Here is a 23,898-nt window from a genome sequence, read left to right as displayed (position 1 = left end):
GGGCATTGCCAAATCATATGAATAAGCTAAGCATTAGCTGTGTTACTTCTCCAATAGTTAGCTGGTTTGGACAAGCCCCTATTATCACAGCCTTCAATATACACAGAACATCACTTTTGCTCAATAAGCCACTGATTGGCCAATGTGTTTCTATGGCTACTGGAAGTGTGCTTTCCATTTCCCCTTCATTTAGGAATATCTGAGTGGTGTGCTTTCCCCTTTCCTTCAATCCGTAATGGATGCAGCAGCCATTCCACCCGTGTAGGAGCAATGATTTCCTCACCACTTCCAGTGTAAGCTTAGCCACAAATCCACTACAACAGATATTTGCGAATGCATTACAGTGCCCCAGGTGAAAGATATCAATGTAATAGTAATACTACTAAAACCTGAGTTTACATTTTGGATTATGTTTATTTCTTATACTACAAATAAAACATTATTGTACATTGTAGATTATTAAGCTTATTTATTACAATGCCCCAAGTGAGACAGACATTATTAATATAATACTAATAATGCTATTAATAAAATAATATTTTAAATTGCATATTCATATCTTGCAACATACCAAGTGTATTGGTGTATTATCAACGTGATACTAATAAAACATTTGATGATGATAATGATTCCTTTCTTAATTGGACGAAACTCGTGCCACTCAGCTTCTTTCTGGTACTTAATATTCTGTCTCCCCGCCCCGTTTTAATTCTCCTTTCCTAAGCCCACACCCAGTCGAACCTTCCTTCTTTCAAAGACTATCCCATCGCATGCTAATTGGCTGGAGCTGTAGGGCCAGTCCTACCCTCCCGCGCGGGTTGGCGTGTGGGCGCCGTAAGCCCCGCCCCCTCGCAACCGATTGGCTGGGGTGCGGCGGCTCCGCCCGCGCTCTGAGGCGGAGGTCGGGGCTGGGCCGAGGGTCCCGGCCGACCCCCACCTCCCCTCCCACCGCACCCAGCTTAGGCTCCCGGGTAGCGGCGCGATGGCGGCGGCGGCAGCAGCAACGGCGGCGGGGGGCTCGTTGGGGTCCGGGCCTGGGGGGGCGTCCGGCATGGCCGTGCCCCCGGCGGGTCCGTGCGGGGTGGCGTCGGGGGTGTCCGGAGGGCTCGGGCCGGTCCCGGTGCCCATGAACCTCTTCGCCACCTGGGAGATCGACCGCTCGGCGCCCAGCTGCGTGCCCAGGTGAGGTGGGCGGGGGCCGGTGAGAGCTGGCTGCCTCGGGGTCGGGCAGCAGCAACGCGACCTTTCGTGGGGGCCTCGCCGCGGGGAAGGATGTGGGTGTGGAGGCGCGGCGGGGGATAACGGAGCGTCTGGCGAGAAGCGGGAGGGGTTTGGGCAGGGGGCGCTTTGGGGTTTCCCGGGAGGTGCTTGGTAAGGGTCGCCTGGGTCTAGGGGCGTGGGCGGGGTGGATCTGGGCAGGCTGGAGTGGTAGAGTGAGTGTGCTTGCGGTGTTCAAGAGCTGGGTACTCTCTGGGGATGGTATGGGGGTGCTGGGGGTCTCCCCATCCTCTCCTTGAAAGCGTGCGCATTAGTGGGAGGGGGGTTTGTTGTGTGTTGGAGGGTAAACACGGAGGTGTGCATTGTCCACACATGCATTTGCGCGCACGCACAATAATCAGCCTGCAGCAGGGTAGCTGAGGTTACATTTTGATCTTGTGAGGTTTTTTAGAAAGTTTGGGCAAGGAAGGGTGGAGTATTCCTGTATTAAGAGAACAGTGCTTTGGAAAAGGGAAGCACGGCCTGATCCAACCTAGTGTCCTTCCAGATGTGTTGGGCTATGATTTCCACCATCAAATTGAGAAGGACTGATTTAGCTAAGTTACTGTAAGTGGGGCATGAGTATTAAAAAAAAAAATCCGTTTTCAGCCCACAGTTTGAATTCCCAGACAGTTCAGGATTTGTTGCCTCCTGTTTCTGTGATCATGATAAAAATCTTGCTATTAATAGGGTCGGCAACCCTGAGTGTGATATCTGGCCTGTAGCTGTCAATTTTAAAAGTGCTCAGTGGAGGTGGATACACAATTGGACTTGTGGCAGATGAGTTTTGGGATGTATCAGATATTGGCCTGTAACTCCTCACTCTCTGTCAGAGTTGCTGTTCAGGAAAGTTGGTAGTCATCCAAGGGTTTGAAGAATGGATGGCTTGGCTAGGAGAGTTGCATGTGGGACTTTAAATTAGGGTGCCTAATTCATGTTAGTTATTCCACCACTTGTCTCTCAGCCTTGCACTTCAAGCTGGCTTTTCCTGCTTAACTTTTAGACAGGACATTATTGGTTACTTCTGTTCATTGGCAGTGCACATTCCCAGCAACATCTGTGTTTTTTATGGGCTGTGTGTGTTAGACCTGTTCGCACAATTACTTACTGGTTTTTTCTAGTGCTCTTCAGTACTAGTTTTCATGTCTTTGTGGCTTATTGGCTTGAACAAGGCCCTGATGATGCCGATGCAGCTGGCTCTTTCAAGGCAAGCATGGGAAAGAGATGTTAGTAATGCTGCTTGGTCGATAGGAAGGATAATGTGATGTTTGTGTGTCTGGTCCATTTGGGTTTGCTTGAGCAGACAATTTTTGGCAGAATTAGGTGCATGTACTCATATTGAAATGGATGGGTTTAGGTCCACCTAACCCTGCTAAGGGGAGTCAGACTGTTCAGAGCATCTGTTGGTTTGCTTGTAGCCAGGAGCAAACGGGCCACGTGCTCAAGAAAGAGCAACTGTTGTGACTTCTCCAGGGCCCCTGTGTGCATGTATGGATCCCTCCTGGCCTATTAAAATTGTTCCTTTGTGCTGGCATCCACAGGTGCATGAGCATCGTGAAGAGTCACATTCCTTGGCTAAGCTACCTGTGTGCTGTAAGAGGTTCACAAGGCCAGATTGACAAAAACACTGCTGCTCTCAGAACAGAAGTGTCTAGTACTTTTATCCTGCATGCACATTTCAATACGCCACCTTTAGTGATATGATGGAGAGATTCTCCCCACCTTCAGATGACCTGGCATTTGCTGGAAATACCTTTGGAGGTTGCAGATGGCAGAATTGGAAATGATGGGAGTTGCAGGGCGACACAGGTGGGCAGCAGGTTGGGGTAGGCTGATCAAAAGGGTGTTGGGCAGAATAGCAGATGGTGTGAGCATGTTTGGGGCAGAGGAGGGGAGGCAGATCAGCCCTCTCAGACTGGTAAAAAAGTCTTCGTGGGAATGCACAAAGGGGTACATTACCAGACAAGCCACTTCTGAAAAGGTTTGTGTGTCTCTGGGCTTTGTCACATTCCATGGCAACTGATGGCGACTGTTTCCAAGCAGAAAAACCATGAGTTGGAATCTTGCTTCCATTAGCAATTTTCATTGTTTATGCCACCTCGCTGTGTTTGCTTTTCAGTCTGTGTGTCCTGTTATGTCTTTTATTATTGCAGGGAGACTTAGGGCAATAAGGAGTAGTAAAACTCAAGCTTGGGTAGGCCCAGAGCTTAACTACCCAGCTCATATTGCTGCTGCTTCTTAAAACTTCTTAAGCTTCTGGGAAAGATGTGAGGTACTTCATGTAAACAAGCTTGGCTCAAGTGTTGACCCTTTGGGAGATTTATGAGACGTGGTTGTCTTGCATGGTTGCAATGCTTGAGGAATACTTGAATTCATGTATTATTGCCCAGCCTTGAAGTTTGTTCTTTGTACTTCTTACACTTGTATTAACAGATCAGAAAGGTGACCCTTAGAATATAGCTGCCCTTTGTCTTTAGGCTGGAGAGAAAAATGGAACACTTAAAATGTGTGGAGACAACTATTCATATTCATTCTCATACAGTAGTTTTTTACCCTACAGATTCAAAAGTTCTCCTGGCAGCTTTGATGGGGGAGCTAGCCTTTGTGTCTACTGTTTTGCTTTGGCTAGTTGTGGTGATCTAGGAACTGGTGGTGTCTGTAGAAGATTCAGGGAGTTAATTGGTGTTCAAGTAGCTGATCTCTTCTAATGTGTTTTGGTGGTGGTGGAGGTTGTTGACTGACAAAATTAAAACAAATCTCTGAATTATATGTGGGAACAGCTTCCTTTTATGTTGGTTGGGAGAATAATTTTGGCACTTACATTTTTGAGTATTTCTGGCCAATTGTTTGAGGTCCCCCCCCCCAATCTCTCTCTCTCTCCCTCCCTCTCCCTCCTCTCTTTCTGTTTAATTTTGTTTTTAGCAGGTGTCCATTCCAGGGCTTGGGATTAGTACAAGCTGTGATGTTTGAGATACTGGAACACTTAAGGTTGCTTAGGAACAGGAGAGAAAGAAGACCAAGGAAGCATAGGGAATGTCACTTTTTACAGAAGGCACTGACTGGTTAACAACACAATAACTCACACAAGGGTTGAATGTCAGCTGAGTGTGGGTTGTCATTGAACTATGGTAGGTTGTTGAAACATGGGTTATTGTGTTGTCTGAACCCTGCTGAAATAACAAACCAGACTGAACAATTCACAATTCGGCAACAATCCATGGGTTCTCTTCATTGGTTGTTTATGTTGAAGTCATGACTGGTTAATGCAATTGAGTTCAAACAAGCACACACAGCGCTCACACAAGTGATACTCAACCCTTGAATATAAGTTATTGTGTTGTCTGAACCCAGCCTTTCTGTATAGACCAAAAATGGAGACAAAAAATGTCTCTTAGGCATAGTGGAGTTATGTATCCTGGTGAGTGGCACCCAATTACCCATGTGTCATGGTGGCAGATGTGTTTGCGCACTCTTACCCAAGTGCAGCACATACTTCTCCCACCTTCCTAAACTCTCATCTCTTCCTTTTCTAAAAGTCTGTTGTTTAGATCCTTCCTTGTTTGACATTTGTATAGAAGGAACTCAAAATAGGAAGCATCTATGCCAGGAATAAAAGGGAGGGTGGAAAGTCCCGTGTGCTTCTCGATTCTGTCCAGAAATCCCCTTGAAGAGAACTGGGGCAGCAAGCAAGTTTGAGAGCTTCACAGGAATCTGGGGAAGGGGGCATTAATGAACGGGACTTGTTGGGGTTAAGATAGGGCCTGCTGAGACCTGCTGTTTTGAAGTTTAGGGTAGGATTGCATGAAGCTGCCTCAAACAGCCACAGCATTGATTCATGCATTCTAGCCCAGGGCTGAGTCCTGCTCAGACTGGTAGTGGCTTCCCAGAGCCTCATGCAGTGTGTGGCCTCCATGGGACCCTTCAGCTGGAGCAGCTGTGTTCCTTATGCATGCACTCAGTTGCTGATCTAGATAATGCTTGCATCTCATCCCGAGGGATAGACAGATTAGGCAATGGGCAAATTGGACTTTTTTTTTGGTCCAGACAGTTTTTCATGTATTTATTGATGAATTTGTTCCATCCCATTTCTGTATTAGTCTGCATTGTTTTGGTTTGTTAAAAGGCACACAACTATTTGTACACATTTTAAGGCATAGTTGTATCTTTTTTAAAGCGGAAGAGGCATTGCACAAATTGGAACAGTGTGGATTCAGAAAGATAACTTTGTTCCAATCCACATATTACTCTGAGTTGTGCAAATCAGGTTGGTTTGTTTACAAATGCACAGTCAACACAATCTTAGAGTATCTCTGTGTATAGCTTATCTATTACAGAGATGGGCAAATAGACCATAAAGTAAAGACTATATTTAGTGGGTTGTATTAGGCCAAATTCCAGGGTCGATATAACTGGCATTTTCTTGTACAGTAATAGTTGTGCAAATATTGGGAATTCCAAATTAGGACCTCTTGCTACTGTTGTGTCTTGCTATGGAAGGGCAAACGGTGTTGAAAGCCTGCCTTTTTGGAAGAAAATTTAACTAACTACCTTCTTGGTCCATTCCATTTGAGACTGCAGATCTCATCAGTGTCAGTAGCATCCTCAGACGGTGAGCGTTGCCACAGTACCTGAACACCTCTCTCTCTTAGCAACAGGAAAGGGAGCTGTCTGTGTTGCTCTGATCCCCAATAACAGCCACACTTGAAGAAGAAAAATCTTCTATTTCTTTTGCTCAGTATATTCTTCAGGCACAAGACAGAACAGGGGCAGGTTGTGAAGTTGTTGTCTTTTCCCCCTTGTTGAGGTTCCTGCCATTTTGTGAAGGAAAGTGCTTTACTGCCAAGAGAGCGTTTCTCATTTTGATCCAAATGGAGTCTTGTTGGAGTTCCTTGGTGTGTGTGTGAGAGAGATTGTGTGTGTATCAGGGGGATGCTTTTTGGGACATTCCTTGAATGCTCCACACTCCATGTAGAGTCACAGGGAACTGGGGAAGGACAATTAGTCCGTGATAGTGCATAAGTTGCCTCTCCATAGTGTAGTCAATATTGAACTTGGTGGGCCAATGATTTTACGAGGCATAAGGGAGCTTCCCATATTACTTCCTATGTTGCTGTGAGTTGCTCCATCTTGAACCCTCAGAAGCAGACTTCTGTCTTCTGCAGGCTGCCATCAGGTGATTAGATGGACCTTCTTCAGCCTAGCTGCAAAACTGGGAGCTTGCACCTTTATGGATCTCAAACTATGAATATACATTAACAGAACATGGCTTTTGGGATGCTTACTGGCCCTCTGATTTCCAGTTGCAGACCTGCTCAAGAGCAGTCTAGCTTTCTGGTTGTCCTGATGTTGTCTCCTCTCTGGTTCCTATTTCTGATGTTGCTTTTGGTCCTCCATCTGCTCCCCCGTCTGATATGTTGCCCCATCTGGTCAACGGTATATGAACACTGTATCTGGTGAAAAACTCATAGTAATTTTTATTCAGTACTAACACCAGATTTTTTTAAAAATTAGCCACATACTAACTAGGTTAGGGGCATAGAATTTCAAGTTCAGGGGTGAAATCTTGAAGTTCCCAGGAAACCACAACCTGTTCCCCCAAATAATTTGTTGATCATTTGTTAGTGTCCCAGCTTTTGTGCAGTTACACCCAGCTTTCTAAAAGATGGTGATGTCCAACTGGTTGGAAGTTACTGCCTGCAGAAATGTTGTTCTTGAAAAATCTGCTATAATTGCAGGTGCTCATGCTCTTTTGAATTATGCTTGTGAGATATGGGTATTAACACGTGGGCAGCCAAAGCAGACTTTGACCGGCCTAAGAGATGCAGAGACTCATACTGCAAGTTAGGAAGGATAAATGTAAGCCACCCCGACGCTTTTTGCGAATGGGGCGGCATAGAAATGTTCTAAATAAATGAATACTTTCAGGCCTGTTGTTTGATGGTCTGAAGATCTTACTGCGCCTGCTGCCTTGGAACATGTATCCTATGGCAGTTAATTTTGTTTGGCTGATTCTTTAGATGTATAGTCTACTTATTCTAACATATATGCTTGAAACTGAAATGTTGGATCGTTTTTCTCCTCAAGGAGTGGTATTGTGAATAAAGTTTTTCAATTGGTGTTGTTGTTTGTTGTCCCCATTTTTTTGTTTGGGTTTGTTGTTAAAAGTTCGAATAAAATAAAAAGGTGGAAATGCCTCTCCTTTGGTATAGTTGCTGGCAGCAGGAATTTTAACTAAAATATGTTCTGTCCACCACTGGAATGTTGTATCCAAGATGCTTTTGGCAATGGAATTTGGCCTTGAGGCCGAAAGAGGTTCTACACCTGATTTAGGTAGTGGGTCCAATCCGGATTAAAGGTGCTTGGAGCATAATGAGAGGGTGGTGGAGGGGGAATCTTTCCAAATCTATTGTAATCTGCTTAATTATTGCAGATTGTCAGACTTCATAAGCTGGCACTTCCAGTGTTAGAGGAAGAGCAGAAGAATGGAGAACACTTTTATAAACGCATGATTCTCATATTTAGCATGGCCATCTTGGCTCTAATTCAGTCTGATGAGCACTTCATAAAGGAAACAGTATTGTGTTATATGTAGTTAATTTTCAATAAATCTCCAAGAGAACAAGTGATCCAGTGCTGGATTTAAACCAGTGAGATGCAGGTTTAAATCCCTGTTTGGCCCAATTTCACTGGATAACTTTGAACCTGCCATTGTTTCTGAATCTAGCCTACTTTATGGGATTGTTGTGAAATTAAATGCGAGGGATTCCATCCAGTGCTGTTTAGAAGGCGGGTAGTTAAAAATAAATAGTGGATCCACTGGGTAAGAATGCAGGGCAGAAGCAGCTGGGCGAATGATGAGGCTTTCACAGAGGCCTATTAATCATGCTTGAATCCAAAAGAGCTCATGGTAGGATTTAGCAAAGTTACTACACTTCATTCTCACAACAGTCTTCCAAGGAGGACTAGGCCAAAAATGGAGTGTAGCTGAGTAGAGATTTGAACCTGGCTCTCCTGGGCTGACGTCTCCATCAACATACTGTAGGGTTTGACAGTCTGCTGCTCTGCAGATGTTTTGAAATACAACTCCCATCAACCCCAGCCAGCATGACCAGAGCATATGGGAGCTGTAGTCCAAAATATCTGAAGGGCACCATACTTCTTACATTTGCCATACTGCTTTAGGAAGTTCTTTTGCAAGCAATACATTCCTGAAAAATTGAGAGGTGAGGGAGAAAAAGGGAATTAAAGCATGTCCATAAGCCAAAAAGCTTGGCAAGGAGCATGTTGAAAGGCAGAAGTTAAGCCCGTAGGTCCTTTTAACAATGTTACTGGATGGGAGGGATTGTTGAGAGCAAAGCTAGCCCATTTAAGATATGAAGGGGATTACATTAACTGTACTCTGTTGTATCATTCAGCTTTTTATTCTTGTTGTTAAAGACATTAAGAACAATTTATACAGAAATAGCAGAAAGGGAAATAGGTAGTGAAAGTCTGCAAGGTCTGAACCTGGGCAAATTTTTCTTCTACCAAATAAATCAAACTCTTCCTGTGAATTCCTAGGGTAGTTGGCCTTTCAGTCTTGCCCCCTTTCTCTTCCTTAACCTCCCTCCCTCGCTTCCCCCACATTCCCACAGGCACAGGGACCCCTCCAATTAATCTTTCCAATTCCAACCTCCACTGATTAACCTGTGCAGTCTAGAATGTGGTGATGTGTTTTGAGCAGCATACAGGTTTGTTGCAGAAAATAGATGGGGAATTAACATGGAGTGGCAGGTAGGAGTGGAAAAGAATCTGATGGAACCAAAGATCTGAAGAGGAATCATAGCAATAATATAGTTTTGATTGCAAAACTGCACTCCTCCCTAGTCTATCCTGAGGGTGGAAATAGTACGGGTGGAATAGCATTTCTTATTTGGCTTAGTTCTGGCTCCCTCTTGCTTCTCACTTCAAAGGAGTGTGAACACTCACAAGGAATTTAATCCTTGTGGCTGTTTCCTACCAAAATGCACCCTGGTTGGATGGCAAGCAGCCCTCCCAGGTGGGTGAGAAATAATGCAACTGGTCGCAGTGTTCACACGTGGTTGTATGATGCGATTCATTCCACACAGTGGCAAGTTCCTTAGCAGTGTGTGATTGTTTCCAGGGCACACACTCATGCTGTTCAAGTTGTATATGTACAGAAAGCTTCTGCCTGCTCTCAGCTCATAGGCAGAGATTAAAGAGACTTGGGTTGAGTCTGCTGCAGCCCTTGGCACTCTTGCTTTACTGACGTCAGTGGACTTGCTTTGAGTAAACACAAAAACGGGTACTGTTAAACTCTTTTGCTTTCCAACCTGGTGCCTTCCAGGTGTCTTGGGCTACTACTTCCAGCCTACCATGATGATTGGGTAATGCCAGCAGCTGCATTCCAAGATGTGCTACCGCAGTCCAGTTTGGGGAATATTTTGCTACCTGGACTATGAATGAGAAAAATGGACCTCCCACAGGTTCTTTTGAAGTATGCTTCCTTCATTTCTAGTTCATCGTCTTTCATTGTAGCTAAAAATCAGCAGGGAGTGGTTCTATTTGTGCCAGTGTTTCCGGGTGCTATGAAAACAGTAAACACTATAAGCGCTGTAAATTTTTACAAAGAAAGTGATAAGTTGATGGGGCAGGGCACTGGAGGGATTCCTTGCTTTCCGAGCTGTTTATCATCTGTGTCTGCCTCATTGGTTCTCTCTCCTCTCCAGCATGTAGTGCATCAACAAGTTTGCACTGCACCAAGGTTGTGGAAGGCTGAGTAATCTCGTTGCGGGGTGGATCCCTTGGCAGGAAGGCACTCACATTGTGAGGAAAGAAAATGGCTGCATTACATTGTAAGATGTCCTGAGACGTTTTGTTGAGAAGGACAGGGTAAAAATGTTTTAGATAGATAGATAGATAGATAGGTAGGTAGGTAGGTAGGTAGATAGATAGATAGATAGATAGATAGATAGATAGATAGATAGATAGATACCAGGGTTGGGTGATGATCTGGAGTTGCAGTGGTGACTCCTAGGGGTGAGGGAGTTGCAGTCAAGAACGAGAAATATTAGTGCCAGAACAGGTTGCTTGTGGCCCTCCATATATTTTGGCTTACAGCACCCATCATCCTTCCCTATTGGCTATGTTGGCTGTGGCTGATGAACATTCTAGGCTAAGGAACAGGAGACTTCAGGCAACTCGCCCCCTCACTGGTGGATACCTCAGCCGATGTCTTCTGGCTTTGTAGTTTGATCAGCAGGGGGTTTGGCCCATCAGTCTTGCTTCTCTAACCATTCTTGAAACAGCTGCCTTTCTTCCCTCCCCAGACCCCATTCAGTGTGCTGGAAGTGTCCTTTTATTCATTCACCATCTTAGTACCCCTTCCATAAAGCTGTCCTGTTTTTGGGGTGGGTGGGGAGTTCTGAATGATGGAAGCGTGGACATCGGGTGGGCACTGTGCAAAGCCAACCTCTGCTTCAGATGTGTTGTGCCGGCGTCTTCCGAGCTTGACCTTGAAACAGGAAAAAGTGTATTTGGGTTTTTCTGGGTAAGGGGGCTTCTGGAAATGCTTTGTTTTGTCTACATCCTAAATTTTAAAGGGAAGAAGGAGGAACTGTGCCAATGTTGATGCTTATCCTCGTGTTAAATCCCCATTAGTGCATCTGAAAACATTGCTGTTTGGAGCTTGCTTTTTTCTGGAAGCTCTCAGGAAGCTTTGCGGGGGGGGGGGGGGGGGTCCAGCCGGGGGGCAAAGGCAGCGGCAGGGGCAGGAGATCTGGATGAACTGGATGAACTGGGAGGCACCCAGTTGGAAAAGGTCGGTTAGATCATCCACGCCAGCCTCATGCAGGGCGTGTGTTGCATATTAATCATGTCATCCTGGCTGTGACATTTCAGCCCTTGCAGCTCTAGCCAAAAAGAATTACTTGTTGGACTTCTACTGCATCTGGACTTGGAGAGAGGCCCTTGCCTCCTTGTAGCCGTACTGAGTGAGCAACAGATGCTTGTCTCCACCCTTGATGAACTGATCTGGCTCTGGGAAAATATACCCAGTTCTTGTTGGGCGGAGTGGTTATGAAAGGCAACCCCATATTTCCTCTGCCAGGCTGCTGTTCTCCTGCAAGGCATCAGGTGTGTCTCCTATGCCTAACACAGGGGTTGACTTCCACTGGCCTTGGTGCTGCATGTAGCCCTTGGCCGGATTTCAAAGCTAACTGCTGGCAGGGTTCTTCTGGGTGCTGCCTGCAAGGGAAGGAGGGAAGAAGGAGGAGGATGTGATGGGGATGGGTGGAAAACTGGGGTTGGTTCTGACCCTCGGCAGAAAAAGAGTTCTCCACTGTTGATCTAAATCAGGTGTAGGAAATCTACAGGTCACATGTGGTCCTGATCATTTTTGTGTCCCCGTTTTTCTGATTTGGTGGCATGGCAGGCTGAAAAAACAGCACTTGCTCTTCAAAATAAGGTATTTGGGCAACACAATCACAATTCTGGAAGCCTTTAAATTCCAAGGACTGCCCTAGAGAATGAATGCATTAGGGACTGCATGCCTAGACGTGGAGTTTCTCCTTAGAACCTTGTTGAACTAAAGAAACCCTCCCACTTCAGCCTTTAATATGAAAACTGCCAAGTAAGTCCAGCTTTTAAAATTTGCTGTGAGATTTAATTTGTAGGAGAGGAGAGGAAGCATTAATGAGAGGCTCTTCAGCTGATAGATGCCCCAAATACTTAGTTCAGGCAGGTGCAATTTGAAGTAGGTAAAATAAGAAAACGGTGGAAAACGGTTGTGCATTCTTTAGTGTTTCTAGGCTTTTGGGAGGATTACAGGGCTGATCTGAGGCAGAAGAGGTACAGAAGCTAGCAGCTGTATCTAATAGAGATGGGTTGGACTATACCAGAAATGATGGGAACCATAGTCCAATACATCTGGAAAGCTGGCTAGTAAGAAAGAATATTAGCTCCATCTCAGCAGGTTGTCTCTCAAACTCAGTCTATATAGAACTGACCACTGGATATTCATGTGTGGCTCATATGGCAGAGACAAATACACTTTTTGAACAAGTGCCTGTGGGGTGTAGGTAGGAATTATTGAATCACTGAACAGAAAGGTCTCATCCAGGTCCAGTCCACAGAAAACATTCTGTGGCTTGCCAGCACCATTTCTGTGTTGTTGGTTTATATGCTTGTATGTAATGTCATTTTCAAACATCTTTTCAGGTTTTTAATCTGTGTAAAGTGCCCAGACAGTCTGGGCTATTGGTTGGTATAGAAATATAATACATGAAATGAAAAATGGAATTCTTCTGTCTGGAGGGGACATGGAAAGACAGTATTGTGTTGTGTGTTGGCTGTTCTGACTTGAAATGGCAGCCACTAAAAGGAGAAAAAATCAGTTACCCAGCCCTGCACACCTGCATTTCGGTCGTAGCTTTCATGAGGGCGGAAGTAGCCCAGTGTTAGATTAGTGGAAGTCTTCCTAGAGAGATACCAGGTTTGGGGGAGCTACTTTGTTTTTGTACTAGAACCTTGAGATCCAGCAGCTGGAGCTGGATCAGAAAGGTATTTCCTGGTGGGGGGGGGGTTCCAGATGTTCTAACGCTTCCATTTGAAGTACACTATGCTACTCTTTGGTCTTTTACGCCTTGGTATTGGTTTGTTTGTTTACTTCTTTCCTCTCCTCCCCAAAACAGTGGGAGAAACATGGGGGACAAATGAAAGATCAGTCAAATCCCCCCTCCCCACCCCACAGTCAGATTTTGTGAGTGAGGCAGCACACTGGCACAACAAAAGCAACATCTGGAAACACCCAGAAAAGTAAAGAATTGGGATCCCAATCGTGGAAACCGCAGCCAATGGGAAAGATGCCTTTGCCTTAATGGGATGAATTCCAGGCAAATTGGACTCAGCTGAACAGGATTGCTGCATGGTTTAGTAAGGCCACCAAAATGGCTAAGGGTGCAGTGCTGTGCATGTTGAGGTAGAAAAAAGTCCTCCAGCTCCCACAGTTACCCAGGACAACAGCGGAATCGTGGGCCTTCTTTTGGTTTAAACATGCTTAGGATTGTGCACTCTGTGATGTTAGAAATACTACAGAATTGCATTCAAAATTTATTAATTTATTATATTTTTATACTGTCCAATAGATTTCTGGGCAGTTCAAAGCAACTGAAACTATAAAATAGATCATGATCAAATATATTATGAAGGCTTAAAATGACAGTATGACATAAAACAAAACAAAAAAGCTAGCAGGAATACAAAGATTTAAAATCAAGTAACATTTTTAAAACAAAAGAAAGATGTAAATACTCCAGGGAAAAGCTGGCCTTCACCTGGCATGGATAAGAACACGTTAGTTGCTTTCAAAAAGGTATATTATACCAAATTACTCAATAGATTCCCATTAACATGGTGTGGGGAGGGAGGAGAAAGCTTTTTGAATTATGTGTAGAGTAGTATGGCTCATTTCAAAATCAGTGCGCGACAGTAAAGATAATGTGTGACACAATAGTTTTATTTGCGACAGTAAAGATAATGTGTGACACAATAGTTTTATTTTCCTTTTTTAATGTAACAATTTGTCCAATTTTTGTTCCATGATTTTACTTACATGTTTGAAATCTTTACTCTTTAAATACAAGATATGGTGAAGGGAGGACTGCAAAAGGGGAGAGAACTGGAGCAAGGCGAAGGAACTGTTTGTGTGTTATTTTACATAGAGTAGAGCTGTTGAAGTGAATGGGACTTGAGTCACAACTAAAGTCCCATTCATTACAGTGGGTTTATTTGAATAGGGTTAATATTGGATATGATCCACTGTTTGTCTTGTATTAACTGGAAAAAATTAATAAACTGTGAATAATTATTTCCCCCTCCCCTCTGATTTTATCCTTACCAACCACCTGGTGAAGCAGGCTAGGCTGAAAGTCAGTGATGGCCCAAAGTTTTTACCCAGCGAGCTTCAGGGTGAAAAGAAGACATGAAGTTGTGTCTCTCCAGCCCCCTATGATGCTCTAACCACTACACAGTGGCTGTCTGGTCAGTGCCCTTAGATGCATTCGCTTTCATCAACAGTCTTTCTCAACCAAGGCCGAGAAATGATGGCCTGCGGCTTTTTGTGGTTCCTTGTATGTTGTTCTAGTGACACCCGTGCCCCTGCATTTGTGGCCATTCTGTGTCCTCTGCACTGGCCATTCTGTGCCGTCTCAGCAATGAACCTCTTTGCTGACTTACTATTTTCCTGTTAACTGCCTTGCCTACCTGAGAAATAATTCCAGCTCTAAAGCTTTGACTTCAAAAATGAAATTGAAATCATAAACATAATTCACAAAATTGATTGGTAATCTAATTTGAGCCACATGTGATAAACTTGGGTTGTAAAAAACTTTTTAATGCCTGAAAGTTTGTTTGAGAATAATAATAATAAACTTTGAAAGTGAACCTTGTCTCTAATTACAGAGTTGCTATCACACTTCCCATAAAAGTACATGGCAGCCTTAATTAATAGCTGTAAAATTAAGCTCCTGGAGTTAGGGATTTCCAGGAGGTGAGGAATGACTGTGGCAAGAGAAAACAGCATTAACACGATTATTTCTTGGAAGAGCTTCAGCTCCAATGTGTGTACAGCACGCCGGGTGCTTGACTTAGTAATGAGTTAAGGTTCTTGCCTTCCTTGGCTGTTGCATCAGATGGGAATCATTGAGCATGAATTGTAGGTTAAATTCTGGGCCTCTTTAGCACTAGACTGGTGGACTCAGATGCAACCCTTGAAGAACATTTGTATCTTAATTGGAGAGAGTGCTTTCTCCCTGTGATCCTGCCTGATTGCAAAGACAGTCTTGTGGGTGCTGTCCACAGTGATGAGACAAAGCCAGCTTTCTCTGTAAGGGGGGGGGGTGTCTGTGGAATGCCCTTCCCAGGAAGATAGAGTCCATTTGGAAGCCAGGTTAAAACACTCCTCTTCAAGCAGGCATTTAATTTTTGATCTTTTAACCTGATGGTTGATCTTACTACTGGCTCCACAATTTTTAAAAAAGTGATGTTTACTATTTATTATTTAAATAGTTTGTTGTATTTTTATTTATTTTAGAGTTGTGTTTGTTGGTTGCTGATTGTGGACCATCCAAAGTTAAGCAGTATTCAGATCTAATCAATCACACTAATAAATAATATTGTTGTTTTAGGAACAGTCATTTCCTGTTTTAGGAACAGACACATACCATTTGTCAAGGTATCCTGAAAGTCGATGATAGTTTGGGATTCGGATAATTACTATGTGCCATTTTAACTAAGGGATATTTTCAGCTTTGGTCTAACTTCATTACTTCCCATGGGTCTAGCATATGTAGAACTAATGTTGGATACAAACCTAAGAATGGAACTCCCATGTTCAGAGCTAGTATTTCTCTTCCTCTTGGGTGCTGGGGGAAAGTGGCAGTGAATTGCTTCCTGCTGTGATCTTCATTAAGCCTGGCTTCTGAGCATCTTAGAAACAGCAGGCTAGCCAGTGTTTGAAGCAGAATGAAAGCCTGAGGTTGAAATGCTGTGTCCACTTAGCTGGGAATAAGATCAGTTGAACTCAGTGAGACATACTCAGTTGTGCGGGTTGTGTCTCTCCCTCCATTCAGGAGTAAGGTGGTTATAATCTTACATTTGACACTAGCTGACTTATCATTGATTACCCACACATTAGCCAGTGGTGGTGTGCGGTATCCATGCCTCCCCTGCATGGGCCCTTAGCAGAAGCCACAGTCCTTGGTTTCTGTAATTCCCAGTGCCTTGGCTACACAAACCAGACATCCTTGGAGGCCTCAGCCATCTCTTCTTCACTAAAGGTGGTGTGAAACTCTCCCTCTGCTTGGTTCCTTCTGGCAAGTCTTCTTTAAGACAATCGGCTTGTTGGGAGTGGGCCAAGTTTTTTATCTCTTAATTAAGAGCTGGCCCCTTTGTTCTTCCAGCTTAAGAGCAGAGTTGTTACTTGCTTGCCCTTCTTTCTTGCTTGCCCTTTTATCAGACTATCCCTGATAAAAGTCTGCAGTGGGTTAGCTGGATGAGTTTGGGAGGTGGTTGTGCTTTGTTCTGGACTCTGCAGAAATAAATGCTTTTGTGTGTTTCATGGGGCCACTCTAGTTCATTCACATTTGAGACTGGTATTTGATGTTCAGGAAAACTATATATATATTGTTCGTGGTTTACAATAAGAGTTTGGCATGAAGAGCAATTGACCAGGAATATAGTTAATTACTGCTTTTGTAAATGGGGATGCAGTGATGCCCCTGCTAAATTTACATATTCTTGGTTTTGGGCTATCATGCATAATTAAGTCAGTTGGCATATTTGTGCCATAAAATATGTGCTTTACATTAGGAAATTGAGAGCTGACCCTTCTTTTACCCACTTTCTTGAATACCTCTTGTAAGGGTAGTCCCTAGCAGATAGATAGGCTTCTGGAATAGGAATTTACAGCATGAAATTCAATTAAGTTGAAAGAAGTTGGGCAAACTTATTTGGAAGAAAGTCCCACTGAACAAAGTGGGGGCATGGTTTGCCATCCTGTACAAATTTTCTTAGAAGTACAGCCCTGGCTTTATTATTATGACTCAAAGGCATCTGCCACATAGTGATTAATGAGGATATTGCTCTTGCAGAAATTTATCAACTGTAGGATTTTAAAGAGTTTGCTGATGTGAAATAATAATTGTTTCTGGTTTTGTACATGTTCTGTTGTACACAAACAACCCAAGTTTCATATTGAGGACTTGAAAAACCTGACTTGTTTGTGTGCAATAAACCATAACCCTGGATCACAAAGCAACAGGAAACTCTCCATATTAAGATTGTTTACTTCTTGCATAAGTGAGAGGAGGCAAATTAGTATGGACAGGCTGCGTGCATTACTATGCAACTCAGGCACACTGTGGTGTAATAGGCTTATTTGTTATATGCGAATGTGCCCAGTGTGTTCTTTTCCCGGTACATTGTCAAAAGGAACCAGCCTGACATGAACAAATTGCCCAGGAGAGTGTTTATGCTTTTGCAACACACAATGACTGGGGTTGCCATCTTTTCTAATTGGCTGTACCTTTAAGAAGCAGTCCAGTGGATGTGCAAGTTTACCAGGTAGAGCTTTTCCTACCACAGAGGAAAGTGATAGCAAAACATCCACCTGCTGAATTTCTTCTGGCAAGCTGCCGTATAGCTTGAAGTAGCCGTTTAAGAAAAGGTGACAAGCTTAATAGGTGTTTCAGTAAAAAAGAGGTTTAGTTCTGCTGGCTGAAGCGCACACCTGGGTGCCCAATAAGATACTTGAATGAATTCTCATCTCTTGGGGCTCTTTATTCTAACAAAGCTGTAGTTCTAGATTTTTATCAGAGCAGTCTCTTGAACAAGGTGGCCAGCATGCGTTCTAGGAGTGTTGATTGATTGATTTTCCAGAGCATGATTTTTATGGGCCATTTTGAAACAATTACTCCAGACTGGCAGTCCTGAGGTGAGATCACCATTCTGCCTGGAATCAATTGCCTTTTTGGTAATTGATTTGTTGTAGGAGGCGGGCATTGTCTTTGTCTCAGCCAGAGCATAAATCGGACTAAAAGGTGTCTCTGAAATGATTACTGGGTTGTGTGGTATTCTGTAAAAGTGCCCTGGCTATATTTTATGCTATAAACTGTGGACCGCTTTCCACAATGGCTTTGCTTCTGGCTTTTTTGTCATTCGTTTTTCAGATGCAACTGGGATACTGAATGCATTTGTGACTATCCAGATCCAAACTTGGAGGCTTGAGATGCTTCTGAACAGATAACCCATACTGGCACTATTAACATTTAGAATTTTCTGGAATATTTTGAATTGGAAAATTTCCTGGGTGGGGGAAAATTCTATGCAAACTAGGGTACTTTATTTGGATAGGCTACTAAATTTGCATAGGGAGATTTCTAATGCCCTTCATGCTTTGGCCTGTAAATCCTATCATCCCTAACTAGCATAGCTCATGGTTAGGGGGATTAGAGTTCGGAGGGCCACACATTGCCCCCTGCATAGAAGGTGATTCAACTGGGGGAGCTGATTTTACTTGTATTTAGTCCATCTCATATTAGTACACCATGTTAATCCTTTGTCCCAGTAAACCACAAGTATTTGTCTTGATTTTTTTGTGGGAAAATATTAGCGGTGCACAAACCTAAAAGAGAGATGCTCAATAGATGGAAGGAGGGTCTTTGAGCCCTTTGCCTATCCAAAGCCAGAGCCATGTAGGTTGCGAGTGCCAAAACTCTTCCCTTAATGTGATTGAGGGCGCAATCCAATGCTTGTTAATCCAGAAAAGGGTTTGCAGCTCACCCTATCATAACTATACTTAATTATAATATTAATTCTTATTAATAATAGCTGTATTATGTTGATGTTTTTATTGAAGTACTTGGAAAAATGTAAAGGCAATTGCATGCACTTCCCTTACATTGTTTAATTGAAGGAACAAAACCACAAGTGCGGAAAACCATCAATTAATTTTGGTTCTTAAGTCATCCTCAACAATCTTGTATGCATTGCAAAGGTTATGTACAGACATTGGCTAATTTTCAGCAACTGTTCTTTGCATATAAGAGAACCCGCATGGTGCGATGGTTAAGAGTATTGGGCCTGGGACTCAGGAGATCTGGGTTCTAGTATTCATTCAGCCACAGAGCCAACTGGGTGACTTTGAGCCAGTCACAGATTCTCAGCCCAACCTACCTCACAGGGTTGTTGTTGTTGTTGTTGTTGTTGTTGTTGTTGTTGTGAGGATAAGATTGAGAGAAGGAGAATGATGTAAGTTGCCTTGAGTTCCTGGAAAGAAAAAAAAAAGAGGGATATGAATGTAATAAGTAATATATAAGTGTAGGTAAAGCTGTTAAAGAGTTCTCTAAAATTGTATATTGCAAAGCTTTCCGAGTCTAACTTTTTGGAGTTGGAGGGAAGATTTGTGTGTGCAGAGAATCATACTTAAGATTGCTTTCTAACGAGCTTCTGATTGCGAAAAAGTCAGTTGATTACCATAATTATATGTAAAGCTGTTAGCTATAGTTCATCATGTTTGCAAAGCGTTTTCTATTATAAGGATCTCTCTCTCTCCTTGTCTCCAGTTAATTTTGCCGGGTGCGTGTCCTGTGCCCCTGGTGACCTCTTTAAAATGTTGCTGCAGAAAATAGTGCAGCTGTTTTTAAAGAATGACTTCAGGAGGAAACATTTTGCCCCTAGTTCTAAAAGTGAAATAATTTTTTCATTGGCACCGGTTTGAGAAGTTAGATGGGATCCTTAAACGGAGGTGGACTTTTCATTCATTACCTGGAGGTAACAGGAAGGTCCTCCAATCCAGTTATTGGTTGGAAACGTTATTTCTGCCTTGCCAGAGACTCCTAGAGATACGAAAGCCAGCAATTCAACAGTGGCAGGAATGAAACAACACTGACCTATGTAGGCTACATTCCGCTCTGCCAATAACTCGATTGCACTGCTAGACACATTGGATGGCCATTTGCCAGCTGGTTTTCATTCATGCATGTGGATTTCTAGGGCATATTCATGCGTGGTCATCATGGTTCGCATGCATGCACTCATGCATGGGCAATGTGCCTTAGGCTTAAATGCCCTTCTGCATCACCTGCATGTTCAGCCTCGTACATGGAGGCCTTTAGGGGTAAGGAAGGTATCCGAGGCTCACCTAAAGCAGGGACATAGAAGAAGTGTATCGCCGTGATTTATTAGGCCAGAGTTAATTCTTCCCCAGAGTGCTTTGTTGCACTCACAGTCAGGATCACTGCTTTACAGCAGCTCTTTTGGAGAATGTTTGTTGTGATGCTCAGGTGGCAGGCCTTGTGTGCATCACGTCAAGGTGAAGACCTTCTGTGGCTGGTGTTTGCTCCAGCAGGCTCTGTAGACTAGAGGACAGACGGGTACACCTAGGGCAGAGTCTCGCTGCTGCTTTAAATTCTGGAGAAAGGTGAACATTGGTCCTAGCCAAGAGTTCCCTTTCCCTCAGTGTCAGGAAGGACATCTGCTCAAGTTTGGGGTTCTGAGCAGGGCTGCAGCCCATTTCAAGCAACCTTAGTTGATTTTAATTAAAACCAATCATTAAAAAAACTTGGGTCTTTTCACTAGTCGATTTGGTCAAAACCAGATGAATATTTCTGAAGCTTGCATTTATCTATATATATCTAGGGTTATGTCATGTTCCCCCTTAAGCTGCAATCCTAAACACTCCTCCAAGGGAGTAACCCTTGTTGAACTGAACAGATGTGAGTCTGTTAAGGATTGTACTGTCAAACAAGATAATGCTTCACAAAGAATGATTAACTTTTGCTTTGTAGCTGCTAGGTAAGTAATAATAAAATCTGGAAAACAAAAACATGTCTCACACAGCCAAGTATAAATGATTGTTCTAGCAGAAAAAAATAACTACACATCTAGTGACAAAGACAGCCGTGTTGGCAATAAGAAAACTTCCAAAATCTATATAGTGTGATACCTTTTTAGTCCAATTCAAAGATCACAAGAAATGTGCTTGTTTTATAGATCTCTGGATATCTTCATCAGGCAGGTTGACTGGGGGATAGGGAAAAGAAAAAAGGCCAGCTGAGAACTGCAGGGACTATAAAGAAGCCAACAAAAAATGAAGCCAACAATTTATACAAAGCCTGGTATAGTTTTATCAAGTATGTTAAAACAAAGAGCCAGTGTGCTGTAGTGGTTAAGAGTGCGGGACTGGAACTTCAGCAATCCGGGTCCTAGTCCTCGCTCAGTCATAGAGCCAACTGGGAGACTTTGGGCCAGTCACGGCCTTGCAGCCCACCTACCTTGCAGGGAGAGGCAGTGTTGGGATTCCACCTTCTCTTGGCGCAGACTTGCATTGGTACAGGCGTATCTTTCCACTCCACCCGACAAAACACTGCAGCTGGCATGAAGAGAACCATGCAGGGTGCAAGGGTGGAGGGAAGGCACTCCGAATTTGGAGTCCCACCTGCCACCTCAAAGCCCTTTTCTGAGGCTGGAGCTGGGGCTTCATATTTTCCTATGGATGGTTAGACAGCAAGTAGAGATCAAAGGATTATGCCCTTAATGCATCTTCCCAATTGATTGCTCTAGTGCTATTAGTTTAAGCAGTTAAGGTTGATTGTATATTAATGTTTCACTGAATGAAATCTAATCAAGGTATATATTAGACTTATAATAGTATAATATCCATAAAAATAAACTAAGGCTCCTCAAGCCCATTAGTTTGTCCTTTGCAGGGAAATTAGAACCCCCTGATAGTGTTGGCTATCCTTTCCTGCACCTTGTCCGCCTCTATAGTATCCTTTTTGAAATGTGATTGCAGGAACCAAACGCAGTATTCCAGGCATGGCAGTAGAAAGTCATTGCAGCACTAGCAGTTCTCTTTTCAGAGCCTTTCCTAATAATGCCTAGTATGAGATTTTCCTTGTTTGCAGCAGCTGCATAGTGGGTGGGCTTGCAGAATAAGTCACTCCGCATACCAAGCTACACCATGTGGTTTATAAGCCAGCCTGCCCCCAATGTGCCAGACAGACAGTTGGGCCATTTTTGCAGAGTAGTCGCCCTCCTCTGCTTTCCTCCCTCCTCTGGTCTCCCACAGGTATCCCAGGGGAAGGAATCTTTCCCCTGCTCCCTGCTGCAATGCATTTCAGGCTTCTTCCTGCTTTTCTCCCTTGGAAAGGGGTTTTGGGAAGAACCTGAAAGGCAGCTATCAAGCCCACTTTTGCAATCCGTGTTTTGGCACCCACAAGATACCCTCCGAGGTGCTCCAGCAGGGCCTTGGAGGGGTCGCCTGTGGCTCTCCAGCGTTTCTGAAAAGCAGTTTTGCGCTCAGAGCTGTGCACTGTATATAAAGTCCTTTACACTGAATACTCTTGTTTGCGGAAGTGCCAACTCATGGATTTCAAGTCTTGGCAGAAGCGATGGCCCAGGGCGTGGCTGGTGCCAAGGGGTGGCAGGGACCCCCTTGGGCAATGAACAGCAGTGGCTTATGGGGCATTCCAACCCAAGTCTCAAGGGATCTTGTTCAGCAGAGCGGGTGTTCCTGTGAATGTGAGAATGTGCACCCCATTCTCAGCAAGAACCTCATCTTTTTGCAGGGGAGATGCCCTGTTGCCTTTGCCTCAAGCCCATACAGGCACAGGACAAAGAACAAAGCTTGTTTCCTATGGTGGACTAAAGGGGGAGAAAAAGATGAGGAGACCAGCGTTCCATTCCATGATAGCAAACCAGCTGCCCACAGGACCGCTCGGGCAGCACAGGTGCAAGAGTTCCACCCGCCCCGGCTCCTCAGCAGCTACTGTATGCAGGCATGCTGCCTCTGATAAAGGAGGCTGCACACAGCCAGCGAAGCTGGTCGCTATGGACAACCTTCTCCTCCATGAATTTGTCCCATAAGACAAATCTGCAAACCTTGCAACCTCCTTACTCAAAGCATCACTCCCAACCCAGATTCTTCGTGCAGTGAGGGGCACTTAAGAAGAAGCCCTACTGGATCCGACTTTCTGGTCACACCGTGGCCAACCAGCCCCATCTCACCCAAGTTCCCCAGTACTGTATAGCCTGAATTGCCTGATCTTGGAAGCTAAACAGGGTTGGGCCCAGATGAAATCAGGCTGGTTGACTTAAATGTTGTGAACTGCCCAGAGAGCTCCAGCTCCGGAAATGTAAAGTAATAATAGTAATACTGTTTCTGATACTGGAAGTAGCATATAGCCAGCAGGACTGGTAGCCACTGATGGTTGGTGGGCACCTCTTTCTTGACTTTTCTCTAAATAGTGGTAGATGTTGAACCTTTCTTTATTGGCGAGTTACTCCAGGCATCAATTTGGTAGATCCTTCCCTGTTTTCTTCCTTCCGTTGTGAAGGGAGACTGAGAAAGAAGTCCTCAGGATGTGTTCATTGGTGATTGCTTGCAATTGTAGCAAGATCTTTTCCTCAGCTCCCAAATAATGAGGCAGTCTGCACCTCGTGTGTATTAAAAGCCCATTGCATTAATGTCCCCTCATTGTCAGGGAGACTCTTGAAAGAAACCCTGACAATATCATGTTTGTCTCTCTTGCTGATTTATATTCCTGCTGGACTTTAAACACAAGAGAAGGAACTGCTTACAGGCTCTCTTATGCAAAATAGAAAGAAATGGACTTGAAGCCAAAGGTTTGTTGAATGAGAATGCAAGATGTGGGAATATGACAAATATTGCCAGCTCTGTGAGAACAGAGCAAGATATGCAAATCAAAACAGTTTTGATCGGTATTGGAAGATGCTTAGTGTACAATCCTATGCATGCTTAGGCAAAAAAAGTGATATGCATGTTTAGATGGAAAAAAACTTGATTGGGAGTGCTGGGAAATAGAGGACTTTTTCTCTTTAAATATGCACAGGATTGTGCTGATTTTGGGCAATAAAGGACACATTCTTCAAGGAGGTATTGTGGCCAAACTGAGGCTTACAAGTCACTTGTGCTTTTTGAATTTATGTTGTGGCTCATGGAAGAGCCTATAGCACAGTATTGGCCCCGGTGTGGAGTGAGGGAGGGACAAGATGGGACACACCTGATCAGACAAGGTGTGTTTTTGAGGCCGAAGTCGGTATGTGAAATTAGGCTGCTTCCTC

The 23,898-nt window shown here is 43.9% G+C and overlaps 1 protein-coding gene across 1 annotated transcript in view; it reads left to right on the top strand.

Annotated features, from left to right (window-relative positions):
- Positions 1 to 1,073: 1,073 nt before the first annotated feature.
- Positions 1,074 to 23,898, top strand: part of LOC123022490 (phosphofurin acidic cluster sorting protein 1-like) — a 155,703-nt gene continuing 132,878 nt past the window's right edge. Inside the window, exon 1 of the mRNA XM_044428192.1 lies at positions 1,074 to 1,182. Coding sequence (XP_044284127.1) covers positions 1,127 to 1,182 — 56 coding nt within the window. The 5' untranslated portion in view covers positions 1,074 to 1,126. The remainder of the gene's footprint in view (positions 1,183 to 23,898) is intronic.

Source organism: Varanus komodoensis, unplaced genomic scaffold (genome assembly GCF_004798865.1).
Source record: "Varanus komodoensis strain SLA01 unplaced genomic scaffold, ASM479886v1 scaffold2, whole genome shotgun sequence".
NCBI classification, from domain to species: domain Eukaryota; kingdom Metazoa; phylum Chordata; class Lepidosauria; order Squamata; family Varanidae; genus Varanus; species Varanus komodoensis.
Note: the sequence above shows the minus strand (reverse complement) of the source record. Positions and strands in the feature narration are given on the sequence as shown.